Genomic DNA, 23,688 nt, shown 5'->3' with positions numbered 1-23,688 from the left:
TGTTATCAAGGTGGTGTACTGTATTTTATTTGAAATAAAAGCATTTTAAAAGTGTGTGGTTGCAATCCTGATTATTAAAAAGAAAATCTTTGACACAGTCATTATGTGCAGGAACATTTTTATGATGCATAAATGTTAATGTCTTTACAGCCTGACTGTTGACCAGTGTTGGTCCATGCAACAGGCTGTTAAGATGTTGCTGATTAGCTAATATTTTTCTGGATTTAATTGTCACCACTTTCAATGTCATTCGGTATTCTCTATTTGTAGTCCTACACAGGATATTTTGCAATACATAAATACATACGATGTCGTCAGTAGATGACTGATTTGTCCGGCTTTACAAATGGGTACTTTGTACGTCTCATTTTAAAGCAGGCTGGCTTTCACAGCTATGTTACCGAAAGCAGACTTTGATAGGAGGAGCAACAGACGAATAGTAAGACAGCATGTGAATCTGACCAATCCCTGATCTCAAAATAAGACAAACAACACTACGGGAACCAATGGTTCCCATACACCGCGAAGCAGCATGGCAGAGGGGCGTGTCTCCCGTCAGAAGCGGGCGTTGTCTCTTAAGCTCGTGGCCACTGCGGCCAATGGCTACCAAGTTTAACTGAAAGGAACCAATCACGACGCAGGCGTTTGTAGCGCAGAAACAGCGTCCATTGCGGCTCTGCTCAGCACACTAGTGTGAATGTGGAGTGGAACCAAAATGGCTGAACAAGGGCCTGAGTTGCAGTTAGCACCGACCCCCTCGCGATGATTGACGGCTTGAAGGCCCAATAGAAGTTGGCGTTGTCATGTCCAGTACCCAATCATATGCCAGCACACAGAAGCTTTGTGGTACAGTACGGTAGTTAGCTGTCGTCCAGATCAACAAGCCAGTATTTTGGAAGCAGTTTGATAAAACACTCACAGTTGATGTCAGTCGCTATCTGCGTTTCCAGTCAGACGTATCACGCGTGAGATCAGCGATAAACCAGCACAAAACTAACCAGCCACACAGCCCCGAAACCGAAAAGGTTGGATGACATCGTCGGTTGAACTTTTAAGACAGCTAGCTCGTTTTTTTCTATTCATTTCACTCCAGACGAGCCTGTGACAACTGAACAGCCAACGTTCGTATTTTTTACTACATACAACTTTTATCGTTTTATTTGTCACGGACGCTAACATCGGCCAACTTGTTTTTTGTTTTTTTGCCAAACAATACTCAACTATTTTTTTCTATATGTCAGGCAGTCCTTCGTTTTCTTTTTGTCAACAAGCCGCTTTTTCTCGAAGAATTACCTGGAAAACTAACATTAGCGAACAGTTTGCTTTTTAAAGAGGGCAAAGCAACCTTAGCTATTAGCCTCAACTAGCCAGCTAACGCCAATCCCTCACCTGAACCATTTTAACTGTCATTAAAGAAGAAGCCAGTTATTGTTGTTGTCCTTTTAACTTTTAAATAGCCCGTTTGACACATTGCAGGAGTAACTGTTCAGCGTTACCTCTCGCCTCTAAACTAACCAGTGACAGAGCAGCGAGCCACCTGAGTGTCAGAAGGAGAGCCAGTGGTCGGACACGTACAGCCACGGAGTCCCACATCGGATTGTTTTATTATCAGTGTTATTATTAGGGTTATTGTTGAAAATGGCGGCGATCGGAATGGTGCAGATGTTGATCGAAGCAGCCGAGTACCTTGATCGCAGGGAACGAGGTAAAGTATAATTGTATTGTTTGCTACGGTCTGTTTTTATTTGTGAAAAATCACAAAGATCCCCCTCCCCCACTCATCAAGCTAATTTATAAACCTGTCATTTCAAAGCAATGTCGAATCCTGTTGTGTGTTTGTTTTACATCAAGTAACCGGGCTATGCATATAATTAAGCAACGTTGTGCGTTTTGCACAACAATACAGCAGGATGCATCGCCAACTAGAAATAGGTGCAAATCAATATTCAAACTTTTTTTTTGGGGGGGGGGGGGGTATACTGCATTTGTGCAAACGCACATTTGCATTTGCATTTTTGATGATAAAAGAATGAATGCATATCCAGCAGATGCAGTTAGATGTGCAGGGAGACATTGTTTTCATGGAGGCCCCTCCTTTCCTGCTGTTGTGGTTTGCTAGTGGGGTTTATTCCAGTTCAAGATGACATCATTGTCCAGGCTGAGGGGAGAAAATACTGTGTAAAAATTCTGCATGAAATCCATTCATTGCATGCTGGCACTTCAGCCGAAGACATTCCCACTGAATTCCTGAGGGATCTAGATCAAATATGGCACGTTTTGCAGTCTTCCTATTCCTGGTTTGGCTTCTTTTCATTGTGGCTATATTTTGCATTGCCAGATATCTGGACACGTGACCACTATGTTGTTTATTTGCTTGCAGAAGCTGAACACGGCTATGCCTCCATGCCACCCTTCATCAGCAGCCGAGAGAGGGAAAGCTTGAAAAGGAAGAGCAAAAGCAAGAAAAACACAAGTAGCAGGTAAAGGCTACTCAGCTCTTTATGGCCAGAATTTTCTTTTTTTTTTTTTTTTTTTTACTTCTGCCCATCATATCACCGTTTCAAAGGTGTTTCCACAGAGTCTGGGATTAACTAATTGTTCCCTAGTTTGGGGTTTGTTTTCAAGTCACAGTTATAATTTGCTGTTTGTCGTGGTGCTGTTCCATAAATGTAAACTCTGTATCTAAATACTGATTTAAATCTTCATAATTCTTAAAAATATCAAGATATTTCTTCCCAGCTGAGGGGAGCTGTTTGAAAGTCTGTAACACCAGTATTTTGTGGTATTCTGACAGAGCTTACACTGGTGTGAAAATCATCCCATGGTTACAAGCCTAAATATTTGTTTGAGAGGAAATATATCTCTCTAAAAAAACCTTTAGAGGTACTCCTCCCAACATCAGGGTCTGTAAAGCATCAAAAGCTTGACAGGTAATGTTTCAACAACATGGACACGCTGCAGCTTTGCATAGCACATTAAGATATTTGGAGGGTATAGAGTAACTTGCTGTGCAATTTAGACTGAAATTGTTAAGATAAAATCATTTGGCAATAATGTGTGACATATACCACTAATGTGCACAACATGGATGTAGTGGTTTTTCCTTTTTCATAGAATTTTTTTTATGAGGTCACAGTCACCATGTGAAAATGTTGGCACTTCGTTCCCAATGCCCTGTATGCCTGATGGTTAATTTGTGCCAAACACTACAGACATGGTCCTGGGTTGAGGAGCCATAGCTGTGTGTGTGTGTGTGTGTGTGTGTGTGTGAGTTTGTTGTCTAAGGTCATGTTTTGACTTCCTGTTGTGTTCTTTAAAGTGTGTGACTGACAGCAGCAAACATCCGTCTGGCTTAAGTCGAATGGCCACTCAGTAAGGCAAACTGGGTCAGCCAAGGTGACTGCAGAAGACATTTCATTGAAGAGTGAATATGTCCTGACAGCACCAGTCACCTCAGTGGAACACAACTGCACACACATAGTGTACATTCATAGTCCGTAATCCGAATTCCATGTATAAATCAAATGAGGAAGGTGTTGGATCCACACCTCACAGTTCAATGTGCACTCTGTGATTAGATTAGATATGCAGTTTTTAAAACAGGATATGTGTGCACTATAATACTTGTTTGTAGTGATTTACGTGTAGTGAATTAGGGCCCATACAAGATGTAAACTGAAAAAACAGCACCTAAATGTCGCTATTTATCAGACAATTGTGCTCCTCAGTACATTTATTGTTTTGCTGGAGAGGTTGATATAGTTGCATGATCGAACGAAGCACTGATGGAACCATATTATATATGACCAAATAGATTTTGGCGAAGGTATGCAAAACATTATAGTTATCTCCCAGTTTTTTTAGGTGCATTAACACATGGAGACAAATAAATTATTGCAAAAAAAGGGTTCACGCTTGGCTGAGGTGGAAAAGTTGGCATATCAATATAGAGAATAGATATTTCTGATAAACAGTGAGACTGGGGCACCTGCCTCATCAGTAGACACAACTCAGTATTACCTGTCTCCATTTCATTGGAAGGATTATAAAATAAAGAATAAAAAAGGCAACTGACAAAAACACTGAGGCAGTTAATTAATATGCATACCATAAATGCAGCTAATTGCATGATGTACCAGAGTGGCAGCCAGGTCATGTCCCATTCAGATTGACCTTAGACTTGGGTTGAACCCAGATAAGTGGCCCCAACCATGAGGGCACCATTTACCCTCCACCAGAATGAATGTCTTCTGTTCTCTGCAAATCTGACTTGTAGAAATGAGCATGCATCTGTGTGAAAGGGTAGTTGTTGCAGTGTCTGGCATTAGATCTGTGGATATTAAAGGGTAGATGTATCGAGCACCTGAGGTGAAGTGTATAAATAGGTTTATATGTAGGCCTCTTACCTCCTGTAACCTCAGGTATATCCAGCGTTAATCACCGTGGCTCTAAAGTTACTAGACTGCTATACACAGACGTTTGAGTACACCTTGTAGATACACCCTCCTGATACAATCTTCATCTCAGTGTCTTGAACCTTCAAAATACCTGCATTTCCTCTTTCGTATATTTGTTTATTTTCCCCATCCATTAGCTTCTGCCAGCTTCTGCCATAACAGTCGCTAATATTCCCAGAGACCACACGCTGTAATATCAAGATAAACATTAAAACAATAAAAGCAACATCCGAATGCAGAAATGTAAAAATAGACAAAAGAAAGCTGCTGATCTTGATACAACACAACCAAATCAAAAACAACACACAACTATCGATAAATGGTCAAAATGACCACATATAATATAAATAAAATAAAAGCAAAGAGTGCACCAACCAAGCACAGTCAAAATGACAATTAATAATTACAACAGTGCAGATACATTTAAGTACACAACCATCAATAAAGTCCATGAAAAGATGACATCAATATAAAAATGTGTACAAGTTTATATAAATTGTAAAATTATATTTGTTTCTTAAAATTGTTTAAATTCTCTAATACTGTTTGGTAACTTGTTCAGTTCCACAGAAGCCTGTATATAATTACGTTTTAAGAAGTTAATCTACGTTCTAAGGATAACCAATTGTTGTTTACCCACATTCCAAGTGGGATATTTACGTGTTTGAGCAGAGTGCTCCAACTGAGCTGAAAAAGATGGAGGAATACCTAAAATGATAGCGTTTCTTAATGAAAACAAGCAGACTGGAATGTAATCTGGCTTTAACTGAGAACCGTGACAGTCTGTTATGCATATCAATAACACCACTACCGTATGAAGCGCGAAGTAGCAGCTTTATTTCGAGCTAATTGTGATTGGTACTGATTTAATAAGAGAAATCAGAATTTATAATTACCTGCCTTCACCTCATTTACATCATCATTATACATTTACAGAATAAAGTGCTCTGGAAAAGGAACTTGATGTCACTCAAATATTCAGTTTAGTCTTGTTGGGTTTGTCAATGTTTTCACTGACAGCAACAAATTCGTAGTGTCTGAGATGGAAAGATTGGCCACTATGACCATTACCTTTATGCACTAACGGCTTCTGTTTGCTTCAAACTAAATATTAATGGGATCATCAACAGCATTGGACACCCCTTACCTTTACAGTTTCTTTAGATCAGAATTGGGGGGGGGGGGGGCTTCATCCAGCTATTTTTAAAGCTTTCTGAAACAGGCAATCAGACAAGGTTCAAGCAACGACTGGTCATATGTGCAGAAGTGAGAATGTAAGAAGGATTTTAAACTTCTTGGTCAACCTCTCTTTCTTTTATTTGTCATACTTTCATGTAACTCACTTTTCACATGTACAAACAAGTGCAAAATTGAAGGTCTTTGAAGAAATACTGTCCTAAAGTGTGTGCACCGTGTCTAATATGGCAGGCTTTTAACCCCCCCCCAACTCCCCCACTTTAAATGTGGTTGTTCAAAACGGGTATAAACACTTGTCTTCAGACACACTGAGAGGACAGAACACACAAACTGGTCGGTTTCCCAGCCTCAAGTTGCTAAATGGCCATTTAAAGGGGGCTGTTATTGCAGCGTTGCAGTGTTAGATCTGTGGGTTTTAAAGGGTGGACAATACAGTAGAGCCCATGAGGTCAGGTATGTGAATAGGCGTGTGGGCATATAAATAGGTTTATGTATAGACTGTTACACATGATAAGTGAGTGTATATCCAGCTGTATTATCTCCAGAAGTTACAAGACTGCTACACACATTTGAGTTTTCTATACCATCCTATACACACACTCCTGATACTGAATCACAGACCATTACACCCAATCAATAACTTTAGATACTAACTGTCAAAATCTAACTTAATAAGAGAAATCTGAATAATTACCCGCACTCACCTCATTAGTGTTTTTATTCAAAGGACATGACATTATTCAGATATTTTGTTCAGTCTTGGACGTTTGGCTTGACAACAGTGTCAATTCTTAGTGTCTGAACAACTTGGCTACTGCTGCCTAGGGCGGCAACTAACGATTATTTTCATTATTGATTGTCAGTTATCAGATTATTTTCTCGATTAATTGATTAATCGTCTTGTCTATAAATGTCAGAAAATAGTGAAAAATCTCAGACACAGCCCAAGGTGTGTCTTCAAGTGTTTAGTTTTGTCCAAAACCCAAAGATATGCAGTTTACCATCATGTACTACAAAGAAAACCAATAAATCTTCACATTTGAGAAGCTGGAACCAGCTACTTTGGCAGTTTTGCTTAAAAAATGACAAAAAGATTAATTGATTAACAAAATAGTTGGTGATTAATTTTCTGTCATTGACTAACCAACTAATTGATGCAGCTCTACTACTGATATCCCATTCATACACTAAAGGACGCAGGACTGCAAGAATGCACCCTCTCACAGCTTGTTTTAACATTTTCAGATGGACCCTGCACAGTGAAGTGAACTAGTTTGGTACGGTCAAAGTGGACTACTAGCTGCTGCAGGTCTGTCTTTGTTTCTAGCCATGAAATCACTTGAAGGCTCATGCTGTCAGTCTGAAAAGCTTTTGGCTCGCCACCATTTATATACTTGTCATTGTGAGTTGCTTTTACTGTTGTTTAACTCCAAGGTTATGTTAAGCTGCAGCAGCTCCCTCATCAGCTGTGAGCACTTTATCAGCTATTATTCATTACTATTTAAGGGCAGCACAGCCACACTTGTTATTAATAAGGTTTCTGCACAGCCTAGATGATGTATGGTATGATCATTAATAGGCAGATCAGCACTACAGACTGAATTTTCCACTCTGGGGAAGGGTTGAATTTTTATAGTGAAGATCATCCAGATCATTCATTGATCAGGCATGATCAGTTTTTTTTGTTGCCATTAAGACTCTGTGAAATGTAGGGCAGAGCATGTATTTGAAGTCATTCTAACCAGGATGTACAAGCCCCTCCAGTTCCTGTTGTTTCTTCATGATATGGATGTGTGAGTAGTGGGGGAGGGGAGTGTATATGTGTGCATGTGTGTCAGTAGTAGTGACTCCCCCCTCCCCCCTCATCTCTCGCTCCCTTTCCCTCTTTGCGTTTTCTCTCTCCTCTCACCTCCTCCACCCCCCTGTGTCTTTCCTGCTCTGTTCCCACTGTTGGCAGGCAGTGGAGAGCTCCAGCTCCTCCATTACATAGATGGAGAGAGTCCTCCCCTACCCTACACATACACATACACACTGTGCAACTACAGTGCACTATGGAAATCATACAGTGAGCTGGCAAATGGAGTCCTCCCATGCTCACCGCCCTGTGTGGTTGTTCAGTCTAATGTGGCTGTCTAGGGAGAGGCTACAACCAGGTTTAAAGGCCAATTCATATTTTCTGCATCCGCCTGACTGCAAGGGTCCATGTTGGTCCGCATTGGTCCGCATGACGTAAATGTCATCGTCCGCCCATATCTGCGAGGCCCCTGGACGTTCATGTGCAGCCCAAAATTAGTGACAATTCTCAATTTTTCATCAGAAAAATGATTGTGTAATTATACTGTTTTGTATCTTCTTGGAACCCTCTGAAAAGGGAGATTAAATCTGAAAATTCAACATGGGTCTTATTTTTGTAACTTTTGTCATCATCATCATACTTAGTTATTCTTAGGAATAACTTAGTTATTCTTAGGAATAACTAAGTTATTCCTAAGAATAACTAAGTAAGTGTCTAACTTCTAAGTAAGAATATACCCACAAACCTGCTTACTTGGAAGAGAAATCCAAAGTCATAACATAATAATAACTTGTCAGTTGTACACAGCCATCACAGTTTACAGACCAACTCCCTGGTTCATCTTTGACCTACTGTACTTGTGTGTGCACACTGTTGTCCTGTGCGATAAGGAACCATTATTGACATTTCAAGTGTATTCACTTTTGGTTTTATCTCCAAATAAAGTGCCACATGCTGCGTTTTCTTACTTTGAGATAACAGCCTTATTTTGCTGTTTACTAATTGTTTAAGTTACTGCTGATGCAAATCAAACATTTCCTGTTGCTGCTGCTTCACTTTTAACGAGTACTTTAAAAGCACTAAAGCACTCCTATAACATTGTCGGACTCATGATGGACAGTTTAAAAACAAAAAGATCACAACTGATGCAGTTTTGATCGTGCTTTTTATTCCACGCATTCATCTTTCTTGTTAAAACCTGGCGCCTACATTCCCTACAATGCAAGTCAACCACAGACAGCTCGGTGGGAGATTCAAGTTTGTTATGCTGGTAGTGGCTAATGTAGCCTCTAGCCATTTGCCTCAGACAGAGATAAGGAGAGTGGGCTACAGAGGTCTGGTGACCTCACTTCTTTCCAACTCCATACCCTCGACTTGGTGGAGTTTCGTTAGCAGTGCTTTTGTTGAAATGTGTCTAAACAACAAGATCCGGACATACTTGGCACCATTTGGTCAGTGGATCAGTTTTAAGTATTGTATGGAAGAAGCGTCCGGTAGTGGAGTGGTTAAGATGCATACCATATAATGTTCAATTCTGGCCGGGGACCTGTGTTGCATGACGGCCAAAACTACCAAAATAGGACCCAAGTTGTAATTAACCAGAATTTTCATTAAACCTTTTCCTTCACGCCATCCAGTCGTCTCACCTACAGTACATACCAGCCTTTGTTTACAGAACAGAATGGTGGGAAATCACCAGCAGCCAGGTAAAACACTCTCCAGACACTTTGGTGGATAATCAGCACGCCTCTTGTATTAAATAAAAAGTAATGAAAGCGGCGGCAGGATCTTGACATTCAGCAGTCACCTTGCTCAGCAGATGAGAAAGATATTTCTCTCTCTGCAGGGGATTAGATAGAGCTTCAGAATGTAGAAATAACGTAATATTCTAGTGGTATGGTGAGTTATTGTCATATATTGTTAACCAGTGTAATCAGCCAATATGATGTAGCCTGTCTGGTTGTCGTGGTTATTGGTAGACCAGGAATCCAATGTAAACCATGCTCACAATGGAAATTCTCGTCATCACTCAGTACAACTTAATATCAGCTGTATCTTGTCGCGTCATGGGTGCATTGGTAGAGAGGCATAGGGTGTTTGGACCAGGACAGGAGGTGAGAGGGGTCTGAGCCTGAAATCCAGTCTGAATAAGTGGGATCATTCCCCTACCAGCAACTGTTATGTCACCAGTGGCTGTCTGCCCTGCACAGGAATGCACACTGGCTGGAGGGGGCCAAGTGAGATAGAGAGCACCTAAAGACGATACCCCTGGTGCCTCACACACACACACACACACACACACACACACAGACACACACACGTACATTGCTGTGGCACTACGCCACGCAACGGAAAATAGGTTCCACTACAAGACCCTTCACTTCATCTCATGTGGTAGGAGTACAAATCCTTGCAACTGACTGGGTAGTCTGGTTGTCAAATGTGGCAACAACATGAAGGTGAATCACTGAGTATGTGTGTGTGTGTGTGTGTGTATGTTAGCGTGTGAGCCCCTGAATATCATGGCATGATGACAGTGTCGGGCCAAGCAGAGCTGAAGGTGCAGAGGCTATTTTGGAACCCGGGGTGGGGGGATCAGGAGGCCAGGTGGAGGTAGAGAAGAGTTCAGGAATGCAGAGGGGATCTTCTTTTCTGCCTCCTGTCACTCTGACACCACACCACACACTCAGCCTTTTTTTTTTTTTTCTTTTTTTTTTACACAGACCAGACTCGCACATTCCCTCCAAAACTACACTTGACCCAGTTCCTACATCCTCTCTGTCTGTGTGTTTCCGGGTGATGCTGCTTTAACACTGCAATGCAGGATTCATGCTGCCCAGTAGCACACCTCCATCACTCAATTTACCTTCACCTTCATCCCCACCCCCACCCCGCTCAGTGCTACATGCACAGTGGATAATAAGGCAATATGAGGGGGCATAGTCCTGTCTACTCCTGCTCCTGCCTACTGTTTCTGGTTACTGTTACTATGTTTACCCTTGGCCTCTGCATCACGTATCTGTGTGCGAGTGTGGTCCTTAAAAAGCACAGTATTCCTCCATAGAAGAAGCCCCGGGCATCAGAATACCCAGCCTTTTCTTCATTTTCCTAGAATCTCATTTTGTCAGCTGTTCTGACTGCTCATAAACACCCACACACAGCCTTCTCTCTCGTTCTCACTCCCCTGCAGTAAGGCCTTGGACTGCAGTGATGACACACAGTGAAGGGAAACCTTCCCCTGTTCAATCAGTGGCTCTGTTATTACTGTATGTGTAGTCGCTCATATGTTTTCTTTTATCTCCACAGGTCTACGCACAATGAAATGGAAAAGAACAGGTATGTAAAAAAATCTCGGTGTGTGTGTGTTTGGGCATATTTGTGCGTTGGTGCTGTTCCTCAATCCCTAAGAATACCAGCTCACACCACCCAGTCCCTCCCCCACCATCACCATGGAAGTGTGCGTAAATTATGGGTTGTCCATGCAAAATCTTTTCTATCCATTTTGCACAACAAGCGGAAGCAGTTGTGGATAAAAGCACAATTGATGCTGGATGATGCACACTGAAGTCCATAAAGACGGTGACATTAATTGGATATAAATAATACATTTAATGTGTTGAAAGGCAGCTTTATTTTTACATGCATGCAGTCTTAGAGATGGCAGCTTATGGTTAAGGTCTTAATCAGACTGATAGGCTGGTTTATGGACCTTTCAACTTCTTGTCAGACTGAACCCATTAATAAACAGAAGGTCTTCCTATTTGTGTCCTAATGCTAGGCAAACCTAGAAAAGACTAGTGAACTTACGTCACCAGGTTACTCAGTTTTCCACAGTAATCCTTTTTCTTGATCCCCTCCAGACATGTATTAAGACATGTAAAAAATACTCTGCTTGGAACAATAATGTGTGTTTGATATGGTTTTTCCACAAAAAAAGTATAATTGCCGTGTTAAAATCCTTAAAATGGCATCTACTCCTTCTCCCTCATTAAAATTCAAGAATATGCAAATATGTTTCATTTCAGAAGTTGAAGTATGTCTCCTACTTCACTGTAAAGTCCATTCTCAGTATATGTGCAGTAGAGGCTTCAGGTTTCTACATCACACTTGTGTTGTTGAATATCGGACCAGGATTGGCACCAAACTAGTTGTGATGTCACAAATCATGATCGCAGGCCCGCCGCTTTAAATCAGATTTTCAATGAGCTCAGAGAATTTCTGAGTGTGAAAACAAACTCTGCACATACAGTACCAGTCAAAAGTTTGGACACACCTTCCTGTTCCCTTGAATGAGAAAATGTGTCCGAACCTTTGACTGGTACTGTACATCATTGTACATCATTCTGCACAATGAAGCTCAAACATCCAACTGTAGGGAAAAGAAGAAAAACATATTTTTGAGCGGAGGGGGACTTTAAACATCATATTGAAATTTCATGAGAAACCTGGTTTCCATAATCAGGGTTTTCTAACAGGCTTTTCTTCAGTTCATGTATGATTAAATAAACACATTGTTTTTATGCATGTGCACTTGTCAGATTATATACTTTGGCCTTGTGCAGCTTTTGATAGACCCTAGCCCTTTTTAGGCCAAAGGTGAGGGTTGTTCTGGGGGCCCCACTCACAGTTGAGTGTTATTATTTTGTCCATGTATAAACAATGAACTAAAAATGTAGTGATTGAGGAATCAGTAATGGAAATAAGCTTTAGTTGCAATAAGCCAGTTATAAGTCCAATGTGCCTTTGCAGAGTAGGAGAACCAACAGCGACTGGATAAGATGTTAACATGCGTCAGCATCCCAGATAATATCAGAGCTGCCCAGGAACCTTATCAAGGTGTTTGCAGTTGAGTTAAGAGCCTATGCAGGAATATGATCTTTAATTGAGCCATATCATGAACAAAATACTCTTTTTGAAGTGTAACCTCACCGGACTAGCACAGAGCCTGCCTGAATGTTAATGATATAATTCAGCTTTTGGTTTGGTGTTAAAATAGGTTTGTGCTAACAGAAACTCCCCCTGACATTGATAAAACAAAAGAGGTATCATGTTTGTATCAGGTGACTCAATATGCCCTTTGGCACCTGGGAGCAGCTGATCTGGTTTCGAAAACTTAAACCGGGCTGTCTCAACAACATTTATAGCGCTGAATGTATGTTCTATTTTTGTCTGTGTGGATTCTTCAATCCATTATTACTTTTTCTATTGACTTGAGATGATTGTGTGAATCAGCCATGTAATAAAAAAGACCGTAAGGGTTATCTGGAAGCTAGCCGAGGAGTTAGTATTATCAAAAAACTAAATAGTTTCAGTGATGTAAGCCAGCATAGATGAATAGTGATACTCAATGTGCATTTGAAGAGATAAATACCATTTTAATGTAGTTTTAAACTATCTGTGCTTTGGAAAGCATGCACAACACAAAACACTGAAGAAACTGACTTTGCACGACTATTTTATGATTAATACTTGTACTACAATCCTTTTTGGCTGAGATAGTTTTTGATACCAGGCTGTTTATTGGTTGTAATGAACACAAACAAAAATCCTGCTTCCACTATTTTGGGTCAGAATATGAGTCTGTCTTTCTTCCTTCTTGAGTCCTCGTCCCTCTCAGTGCCTCCACCATGCCTGTGCTAGTTGATCCAATCCAGCAGCTCAATGGACAGCCTGAATAATATATGTCACCGTGGTCTGTGCCTGGGATTTAGCCCTCTGCATGTCTGTGTGCAGGAGCGCGTGCACTTCATGCCAAATGAAGTAACACACAAGCAGTAAGTCAAAATTATGACCGTAGCGCCGTTGTGTTACACTTGAGAACATTCGTAGCCTTTAGCCAGTGTCTCACAGCAGTAGCTTGATGATAGAAAGCCATCACAGGCAGATAGTCTATTACTCATGCCGACCCACTGCTAGCAAGCCAGAGCAGAGGAACGCAGCAAGATCCCCCCCCCCCGCCCCCCCCCCCTCCCCCTCCTCCAGCTATATTGGCTCAGTGAAATCTCACACACACATTCAAAGGACTATTTTATAAAACTCCCCTCCCCTCTGACTGACACACGGGACCACGAGCATGCGTGCGTGTGTGCATGTTTACGTCCACATAACATGACTCCAGCCACAACCACACCTTCCACACAAGTTCCTTCCAGGCATGGGCAGTTACTGTGGGGGGGTCAAAGGGCGAGAGCATGGTGATTTATTTACTGCTGCTGGTCAGAGAACCCTGCTGACATAGTTGTAGTTTTTAGTGGGTGAGGGGCTGCCATAGGAGAAACCGTTTTGGGCTGCAAGGAACGACACAGTTGCAAGCGTTTTATGCAACAAATTCGACAAGCGCATTAAACCTCATTTCATAAAAAAACGTGTCAACTCAGACTAGTCGCGTGCCTTCAAAATCCACGCACATCAGAAAAGGACACAAGAGAATTTAGGGCACATAAATGTATGTTCTGGCCTTGGGCTGATAGCACACAAGCCTGCAGCTCCACATATATACTCACCTATTGACACACTGCACTGAAGCCACACTGAACCAGAATAACTTGTTGCTGAAATAGCGCTGTGTGTTGCTGCCACGCCCGTAGTGTTTTCTCTCGCTCAGATACCATGTGACTTGCGCTGTTTCACAAGCCTGCTGCTCATCAGCGTTGTTTAACAAACATTAGCTAGCCCTGCTGATCCCTTATTATGTCAGAACAACACAGACGAGGACATTTCCATGTTATGTAATGGCAGTGTGCATGCCCTTTGGACTGAGTCAGCTGAGACAGGCACTCGGTTTCAGCAATCCTGATTTGTATGTGCGTGTGGGCTTCACTTGAGTATGTGTGTGTGTGTGTTTTTTCAAAAGGGCAAGGGGTGAGAATATATTTGTGTGTAACCGCAGTCAAATCCCTCTCCATGTGTCCGATTTGAATAAACTCTGTTCCGGCAGTGACGCTCACATCAGGCTCACCGGCAGCAGACAGTAAACCAACAGCTCATCCAGCCCTCATCTGTCCGAAAAAAAAAAAAAAAATGTTCACATTCAACTCTCAGGAAGCATCTGACGTACACACTCCCACTCACTCAGGCTCACACAGGCGTACAGACACGTACACACTCCACTGAGGCTGGAGCCGGAGGTGTGCGTTGTGTAACAGCTGGGTCAAGTGGTCATAAACACCCACCAGACCTCAGCAACTACCAAGGCTGCCAGCTTAGAGCAGCTGAGAGCAATGCAGGAGGAAACGAAAGATGTAAATATTAACTGTGAGGGAGTAAAGATGCTATAGGACAGATGACATTAATAATGAGTTCAGATCTGAGCATATGTCTCAGATGATCTTGTGTAATTCACAGGGTATCTGCAGATCTTGAAAAAAAAGCATTGAATTTCAGTCACTGAGATTCAGTCAGCACCATCAGACCTGCAGACCTGCAACACTGTCACTACTGTTAGCAAAAGAAGCTCATGCACTCATAATGGGCAAGTGTCAATTTTAGCAAAAATATATATTATTTTTACGTACATGTATTAATTCTGTTACTAGAAATTATTGTTATATACAGCTGGATTTTGGCCTCCATCACTTACATTGAAAGTACATTTGAAGGGGATATTTTAATAGTCAGTATGAACAGGAGAAATGATTACAGTGAGGAAAACCTCTTTCACTGTTCATAAGGGCAGCTGACTGTTTTAAGACTGACTTGAAAAATTGTGAACCATCCTTTAATAAATAACTGTAGGTCTTTTTTCCCTTCTGGTTTTCTGTCATTCTTTGAGCTCTATGACCATGAAACCGATATTTAATTGTATTCTATGTGATATTTAAAAATATCTTTTAAAAATCATTTGATGAACTGTGCAGAATGGAAGGATTTGTAGACTGTTGCTCATCGAAATATCCTATGTAGCAACTTCAAGTAACAATGTTACAATGTAGACTTCCTGGGTGGAAATACACGTGAGAGGGGTCTCATCATTTCACATAGAATCTTACATGGCTGAACCTTTATCTTAATCTTAACTCTAGCATTTGGATACAGAAGCAGAGGAGGACGTATACACTATATCACAGAGAAAATACAAATGCCTCATTGACCTCATTGGGCAGCTGTGGCTCAGGAGGCAGAGCGGGTCATCCACTAATCGGAAGATCGGTGGTTCGATCCCCGGCCCCTCCAGTCCTCATGTCGAAGTGTCCCTGAACAAGATACTGAACCCCAAATTGTTCCTGAAGGCTGTACCATCGGTGTGTGAGTTCATGTGAATGAGCAGTAGAACTCCTGATGAGCAGGTTGGCACTGTGCATGGCAGCCTCTGCCATCAGTGTATGATTGTGTGTGTGAATGGGTGAATGTTGGCAGTGGCCAGAAGACTAGAAAGACGCAGTATAAATGCAGTCTATTTACCATTTACTTTAAAAGGGTCTTAAATCACTCTCACTGTTTCATTTTTGGGTGATATTTATGTTTTCTGTATCTATTTGAGGTTTCACTCAAGGTCGACTTACTATTTATTCCCCTGAGCTTTCTACAGTATCTCATGGTCCTCATTATTAGTTGGAGTTGTCATGGGGATGGCTGAGATTTCATCAAGTAACCAAAGTTCTACACTGCGGTCACACCATGACAACTGAGCCATCTCCATGGCAACACCATCCACCATGAGTTGCGGTTGAACGATGAAAAAGCTATTAAGTGGACTTTGAGTTAAGATTTATTTTTTTCCCGAGGTCAAGAAAGTACTTTGATGCTAAACAAGTGACAATCTTGTTTTTGTGTGTGTGTGTGTCTTTGAGGATGAGGCTGATCATGTCTGACAGTTTCTTGCTCTCTGTTTCTTCTCGTTCTCTTCAGACGGGCGCATCTACGGCTGTGTTTAGAGCGCTTGAAATCCCTCGTTCCTTTGGGACCAGATGCTAACAGGCACACCACCCTCAGCCTGCTGATGAAGGCCAAAGATCACATCAAGGTGTGTGTGTGTGTGTGTTTGGTATTCACCTTATCAGTGCGAAAAGAGCAATTTGTTGACCGTTGACTGTGGTGGGTGAGTGCGTTTAGTATTGTGTGACTTAAATGTCTTTGTTGTCTCTTTTAACAAGTTTGTGTTGCTTTCTCTCTTTCAGTGATCACACATCTTCAACATCCAGTGACACTGCTGCATTCATATGTTTTTTTTTTTTCTTTCTTTCTTTTCCAACCCTGCAGAGGTTGGAGGAGAGCGATAGGAGAGCTCAGCACACCTTAGAGCAGCTACAGCGGGAACAGAGACACCTGAGGAGGCGTCTGGAGCAGCTGGGTGTGGAGAGGACCCGCATGGACAGCACCGGCTCCACCGTGTCCTCGGACAAGTCCGACTCTGACCAAGGTGAGCCCACACACATCCTCACTTTTTTCATAATTTAGTAAATGAAATAGGCAGAGGCAACAATTAACATCTCTCTGTGGTCATTTGTGTCTTCTCAGTGGACTGGAAGTTTTTGAAATATTTTTATTCAGAGATTGGAGGTGATATCATCATCTGGTGAGAGACTCAAAGAACCCCAGACCCATTTATCATGCGGTTAACAGCTGTCTTCTTTTAAAGACAACCTTCCCTTATTGTTTTTCAGGAAATTCAAAATGGGAAGGATTTATGATACTGCTCAGTCCAGGAGGCAGATTTATAGCCAAAAGTTATCTGGATAGGTGCTATAAAATTATCTTTTGAATTTGCCTCGTCAAAGATAAGAGTTTTTATTGAACTATCGAAACTCTTATTTATGTGTCACTTGCGCGCCTAGATGGACTGCAGCCATTATTGATGTTATTATTAAACATGTGCGCCTCCTGTGATGATGTGTCTAAATGCAGTGAAAAAGGTGTTTCCCATATGCTTAAGAATTTTGATGCCGCATCTATCTCTAAAAAGGGGTCAGTGGGGAGGTTTTTGATTTATTGTGCTTCCCTCTACATCACTGCTTAGGCATGCATGTACTTACAATGTTGTGAACCTGACTAAGCACCCAAAGGTGTGGAGAAGCTTTACAAAAGGCAGTAGTGACAAAACAAAATGTATTTACTGCACAAAAACAACTTCATGAAAGGAAGGATTAGTTCTGTTGATTAGAAAGCTCCAGGATCAGCTCCGACGCAGGGCTCTCATCTCTCATTTTAATTGCTCCATTGTTTTTTCTCTGGTGCCAACAGAGGACCTGGACGTGGACGTGGAGGGGACGGACTACCTGCTGGGTGACCTGGAGTGGAGCACCAGCAGTGTGAGCGACTCAGGGGACGAGCGGGGCAGCCTGCGCAGCAGCTGTAGCGACGAGGGCTACTCCAGCGCCAGCCTGCTGCGCCTGCAGGACACTCAGGAGATGGCCAAGAAGCTGGGCTGCAGCCTATAAACAGCACTGGTCACTGACCCAGCTCCTGCCTCCTCCCCTCATCCAATCCCATCCCAAGATTGTGTCACCATGCCCTGGTCCTGCTCAGACCTCTCCCCCACTACCCCTCTTTCCTCACCTTCCTCCCTACCAGGACTGACCAAGTCTGAGGCCCCTCCTCCTGCCGGGCCTCTGCGGACTTCCTGTTCCCACGTTGACTTCCATTCAGACTGCAGCACCTCTGAGACACCCATCCGCATCCAGCCCATCATCAGCGGTCAGTCTTTAGGGGGTCGCCCGCTCTGCTCCGCACCAATCAATCGAGTGGGATTTGAAAGACACTCCACCCCTACCTGCCCCTCCGTCCCGTCCGTCAGAAACACAACTTTCAGCCACAGAATGTTACCACACAATATCCCACTGCCTCTTTTTCTATGCCTCAAGAGCCATGGGAAGCACTTATGAGATTTCACCCTTACTTCACAACACACACTCGCATTCATGCTCACACATACACACACACCCCTCCATTGCTCCTAGCTGTCCAGTGAGACAGAATCATCCCAAAGTGTGACACAGATGTGGGGCTTGTCTTTCCTCCGCCCCGCTCACCAGTCAACCATCTGTGCATGGTATTTTGCACTTAAAATTGCTTTTGTAAACAAAACTGTGTCATCTTTTTCAAACACTGTCTCTTAAAAACTTAAAGCCCCCCCCCCCCCCCCACTACAGCTGTTGCAGCAATGTCACCAGATGATGTCATCTAGTGAGTGTTTGAAAAACATGTCAGTGGCCTGCCTGTGCTGTGCAGTTCAGCAGAGTTTGTGGACACTAAATAGACTGTGAGTGGTGTTAAACTGTCGGGGGGCCGACAGCAATACGTCCCTAAGTACCTAGGCTTTGGTGGGCAGGCTCTCAAACTACCCTGTAATTTTATGTCTACACTTGACATTTAGAGGAAAAAGTAACAAAAACAAAACAAAAGAAAAAAAAACTCATGCAGCATGAGATTGTGAAGGGGCCGGGGGATAGGGGAGGGTTACGGGTGGGGTTCGATGTTTTCTGCCTCTCTCTGATGACGGTGGCGTTTTTACAGCATCCTTTTAGTATCATATATGTGTGTGTGTGTGTGTTTGTCACGTCAGGGGTCACTAGCAGGTTTGGAAACTTCTAACACCAGCCACCAGGCCGAATGCTGGTATATTTTGGCAGGTGCTGGTTCATTTTTGTACACTACTTCACTGCCCCGTTCACCAGGTTATTATCTGGAAGGGAAGAGCCTATCTACTGAGAGCAGTCGAGAGACTGGAGCACATTCCACTATGTAGAGAGGACAGGCAGGTGAGACTGAGAGCATGATTATTTTTTGTGAGTGGATGTTCCTGCCAATTATTTATGAAGGGAGAGCTCAGCTGGAGACGAGTCAAGTCACCCTGAAACAGAACGACTGGCTTTGACTTTTCAGTGAGAACACACCGAATCTTTCTGTGTGTTCACACCTGAGAGGCACCAAAGTGTTAAAACCACAGATTTTCTCTCCTTTGCCTTGCCTTCATAGCTATTTATTGTTTCTGCAAAGATGTACTCCTTTTAATGTAAATAGTCTACAGAAAGATCTCTATGTCTATCAAAAATGTATTTATTAGATATACTAAATATATAGATGAATATAAAAATATATTTAATTAGTCATAGCCTTTGTTCTTCTTGTGAGGTTTATTGAGAGTTTACTATGTGTAGTTTGTTTGCACAGCCTAGTCAATCCATAGAATATTTAGAAATGTCTCTTGTGCCTCGAGGCTTTGTGTCTGTTCAGAATTCGGCACGGTGCTCCTAGAAAATGAATTGTTTACTTTGTGGTTGATGATAATTTTTAGCTGTTTTCAAAGCCATCTTGCTCCTTTTTAAGAGGGGCGAATAACAGGACAAAAAAAAAAAAACAGAATAAATTATAAAAACCGTGAATTAAAAAGTATAAAAGTGAGAGAAGCTGGTGGCCAGGTTGAGGGTTGGTGGTTTCTCTGGCTCTGTTTCGCATCTCCACGCCCTGGACCCTCAAACAAAATGGCTTCCACCGTCCAGCGAGATTATAGCTGATTGTTTGGTGGGGAAACCACGTCAGGGAGAGAGGATTGCAGCTTATTTTGAATGTAGATGTCCTCCATCCTGCAGCATAGCAGCACAGTGCCAAAGGAACCTCCCGCTCCTGTGTCCGCCACTTGCGAATCTCTTAAGCATGAAGATGGTACACCAAAAAATTAAAAAAAAAAATAAAAAAAAATACGAAATCAGAAAAATAGATGTAAGTCTTTGAGTGTGGAATGCTGCTTTTTTTTTGTCAAATTGAAACCTTTTCAAACGGAGAGGAACTGTGTAGCCATGCTATAAGGGGGACTTAAAGGGGAAATGTATTGAAATGTAGGTGTGAGTGGGCAGGTGTGTTCACTGAAATGCCATCTGTCGACACGTACGTGTGTGTGTGTGAGAGAGAGAGAGAGAGAGAGAGAGAGAGAGAGAGTGTGTGTGTGTTTCGTCACTGTCTTCAGAGAGAAATTTTTTTGGGGGTGGTAGAGGGTGGGTGGTTTAAAAAAAAAACAAACAAACTGTAAGGCAATGTCTCTGTTCTGGTTTTCTGTTCATTTGTTTACTAGTAAAATGCAAAAAAAAGTCCACTTGACAAAGACTTCATGTATTAACCGAAGCATTAATGTCTGTCTGCAGGAGTCTCTTGTCTCCTCCTTTTTCCTCCATCCATGGCCTGTTGTCTGTCTTCCGCCAATCTGCATGCGTGCGTGTGTTTTAAGCGTGACTCCCTCCTCCACATGCTGCGTTGGCATCCGTGGTGCAGGTGAGGCGGGAGTGTAAAGTGGGGGGGTGGGGGGGGGTGGGAGGGGGGGAGCAGTGTGTGTGTCAATAATCACATGCAACTATTGCTCCCCTCCACCCCCCCCCCCTCCCTCTCTCTCTCTCTCTCTCTCTCTCTCTCTACAAAGACCCTGGTGCTTTCATCATCTGCCTTAAGAAGCAGGTGTGGAATCTCTCAAAGAACAAGACTACAGTCAGACCAGTTGTTTAAGCTACAGGTTTTCAGCATCAGGGGATCTCATGTTCATGTGTATATTTGGTTTTTTGCACATTTTGTCCCTACATACGAAGTGGCTAACATTGCCTTAAAAACAGACACAAATGTAAGACCTAACAGACGTAAATGATATGTACGAGTGTGCGTGTGTGTGTGTGTGTGTGTGATGTATCGACATGTATCACAAAGGTCATTCCTTTTCATTGTGACGGTCTCAGGCGTGGTGCTTTCATGCATTACACAATACACGCACACACAAACACAGCAACACAGACACACCGCGTCATAGCTCCATGAACATCGTCGTCGCCTGCTGCCTTTCTCCTCAGAAAGGTCACGTGTCTGTTTGTTGAGTAATAACTTTAAAAGGTGAACGTTTTGTGCACTTACTTTTTAAGAATTGGAGAATTTGGACACTGTCTTCTAAAGAAATCACTTCAAATGTGGGAAACCCTTTGGAAATTGTGGGGCAGCAATTTATATTTGCCAGTGATATTAAAGGAATAAAACATTTGAAACCCTTGTTTACCTACCTAGCACCTTGTCATTGTCTTTATTTATGGTTCAAGACACAAAGAACAAGTGAAGGCTTTTACCAAGAAAACCCAGCCCACTTGTTCCTCATACAGTGAATATTCTTCATGTGGAGGTTGAATAGGCAGCAATGAGGAGGTTTTAGCACAACTGATGAAAGAAAGCCTCTGTGGGGCCTGATCCTCGCCAAGTCATTTAGTGTGGTTCAGAGTAATCTGCTGGCCAAATCCCAGGTTTGTATGATCACAGCCATCTGACTGCTGCTCTATAACCAACACACACAAAGCCAGAGAAGGAGAGGGAAGAGGGGGATGGGCATCTTGAAAAGCATCCTGCGTCCCTTCTGGAGCTGTTTGACTGCTGAGGGGGGAGGGAGCCATAGAAAAAGATTTCTCCCACCATGGATGGAGAGCTCTGTAATTCCTTGCCATGCTTCAATATCATATCTGTGTACTGTAGGTTTTGGACTGGTAGTCTTGCCTGAGGACTGAGCTCCAATGGGTGAAATGTAGAAATGCTCACATGTACCCAGTTTCTTTTCTGGGTCTTTTCTTCTCCATCATTTGCAACCGACTGACATTTAGGTTCTAGTGTTCCATTGTAAAGTAAACAGATATATCAGGCTGATAGTGGTCTTGCATTGACAAACCACAAATCAGTCAGGCAGGGTTCCCCAGTCTGATATGATAAATAGGATTGTTTATTTGATCTCTCGTGTATTGCAGAATTGGTCAACACTAATTGCTGCCTGCTGCAGGGCATTCCAACCTTAGTGTGATAATCTAAGAGATCATGAGACACTTAACAGAATGGGAAAGCAGAAAAAAATGCTATTTTTTCCCTCTAATCTTTTCTTTTTAATTATTATCATAATTATTATAATATTACAACCTCAGGTTTGGGTTACAATAAAATATTTGTAAGTTTGAGCTCATAAAATTAGGTTCTTAGTTAGTTTCAACATCTGTAGTGATGTTCAATCAAAAGCAGTGAACTATGTAAACAGGACTGTAGCATAATTTTCTGAAATTTCAGTTAGGAGAGCAAATTATTACAAACTGCCAATCATTTGTAAATGTAAGTAACACTGTTACTTTGTTTTATTGCTTCATGTGTACATGGAGAAGTAGCTAACTCTTAAATGTTGAGAATTTTAAGTGTTGGATGACATGTGTCACTGATATTCTATATTACCTCTTTTACTCCTCACACTAAACGAGTCATATATTAGCAGGCTAAAGTTAGCTCTGTCAGTTGGTTCTGTTAGCTACATTACACCTGGCAGTCACTGTAAGAACTAGTTTGTGTGGTGCAACCTGTTTTAATTTAGTATTCATAAACCTGCACTTTGTAAATACATTAAGTTTGAACTCATAAATAGCTGGTGCAACTGGCTCCAGGCCTCTATTAAAATGAATGAAATATTTTTACTTTTTTGATTCTCATTACACACATGTCAGTGACTTCCTGGATTCCCCACTGGTTGGCTGGCAGTCTCATGTTGAGACGATACTGGAGGAAGTCGTTGCTCCTAGCCAAGAAACATAAACATAACCCCCATAAAACCACAAATAGTAACTTCAATTTTTGCACAGAATAAACAGACTAGAAATCATTTGTTTATCAGTGAGCTTAATTGGTGCTGGTAGGAGAAGTTACCCTTGAACAAAGCCAGGCTGGCTGTTTCCGGCTGTTTCCGGTTCAGCTAACAGACTGCCGGCTGTTGCCTTGTATTGAATCAAAACAGTGGTATCAATGTTCTCATCTAAGACAAAAAAATCAAATACGCATATTTCCAAAATGGGTAACTATTTATTTAGGTATGCATTCATAAGTGCTAAGAGTAAAATAACCAAACCTCCTGTAATTTCTTGGACTTTTTTTGAGAAAATTCCAATTCAAAAACATTCAATTTACTCTTACAATGCCTTATATCAATATAATAAGAAACCTGAGCATTTCTAAAAATCCATAATTCCACAATTCATAGTGGCTATGGGTTAAGCAGTGCTGAATGCAGAGCTGTGTCTCCTAGCAGGAAACAGTACGATGTTGAGGTTATGAGAATGAGTCCGCTTTTCAGTGGGGGAGGTACAGCAGGGTCAAGGCTGTCAAGGAAAGGCCTGAGAGAGGCTCAGCGCAATGGAGTGGACAGGACACACTCTGAATGTCTGACCACTCAGGACCAACAGATAATACAGTTAACAATTGTGTGTTGCTAAAATACTCATGTCATCTATGTATGTATGTATGAATGTATCTGTCTAG

The 23,688-nt window shown here is 42.1% G+C and overlaps 1 protein-coding gene across 2 annotated transcripts; it reads left to right on the top strand.

Moving 5' to 3' along the window:
• Nucleotides 1-839: 839 nt before the first annotated feature.
• mxd1 (MAX dimerization protein 1) lies at nucleotides 840-21,422 on the top strand. 2 transcript variants are annotated; one of them, XM_044364762.1, is made up of 7 exons: nucleotides 840-1,025; nucleotides 1,519-1,705; nucleotides 2,381-2,480; nucleotides 10,756-10,785; nucleotides 16,297-16,411; nucleotides 16,648-16,807; nucleotides 17,629-21,422. In XM_044364762.1, the coding sequence occupies exons 2-7, from the start codon at nucleotides 1,639-1,641 to the stop codon at nucleotides 17,823-17,825; spliced, it is 669 nt and encodes a 222-aa protein (XP_044220697.1). In that variant the 5' UTR covers nucleotides 840-1,025; nucleotides 1,519-1,638; the 3' UTR covers nucleotides 17,826-21,422. The 2 variants fall into 2 exon arrangements, with proteins under 2 accessions (XP_044220697.1, XP_044220696.1); XM_044364761.1 differs by having other exon boundaries at nucleotides 840-1,121.
• The last annotated feature ends 2,266 nt before the right edge of the window (nucleotides 21,423-23,688 follow it).

This window comes from Thunnus albacares, chromosome 2, assembly GCF_914725855.1.
Source record: "Thunnus albacares chromosome 2, fThuAlb1.1, whole genome shotgun sequence".
Taxonomy (NCBI): domain Eukaryota; kingdom Metazoa; phylum Chordata; class Actinopteri; order Scombriformes; family Scombridae; genus Thunnus; species Thunnus albacares.
The sequence above is the reverse complement of the archived record's forward strand: the minus strand, read 5'-3'. Positions and strand labels throughout refer to the sequence as shown.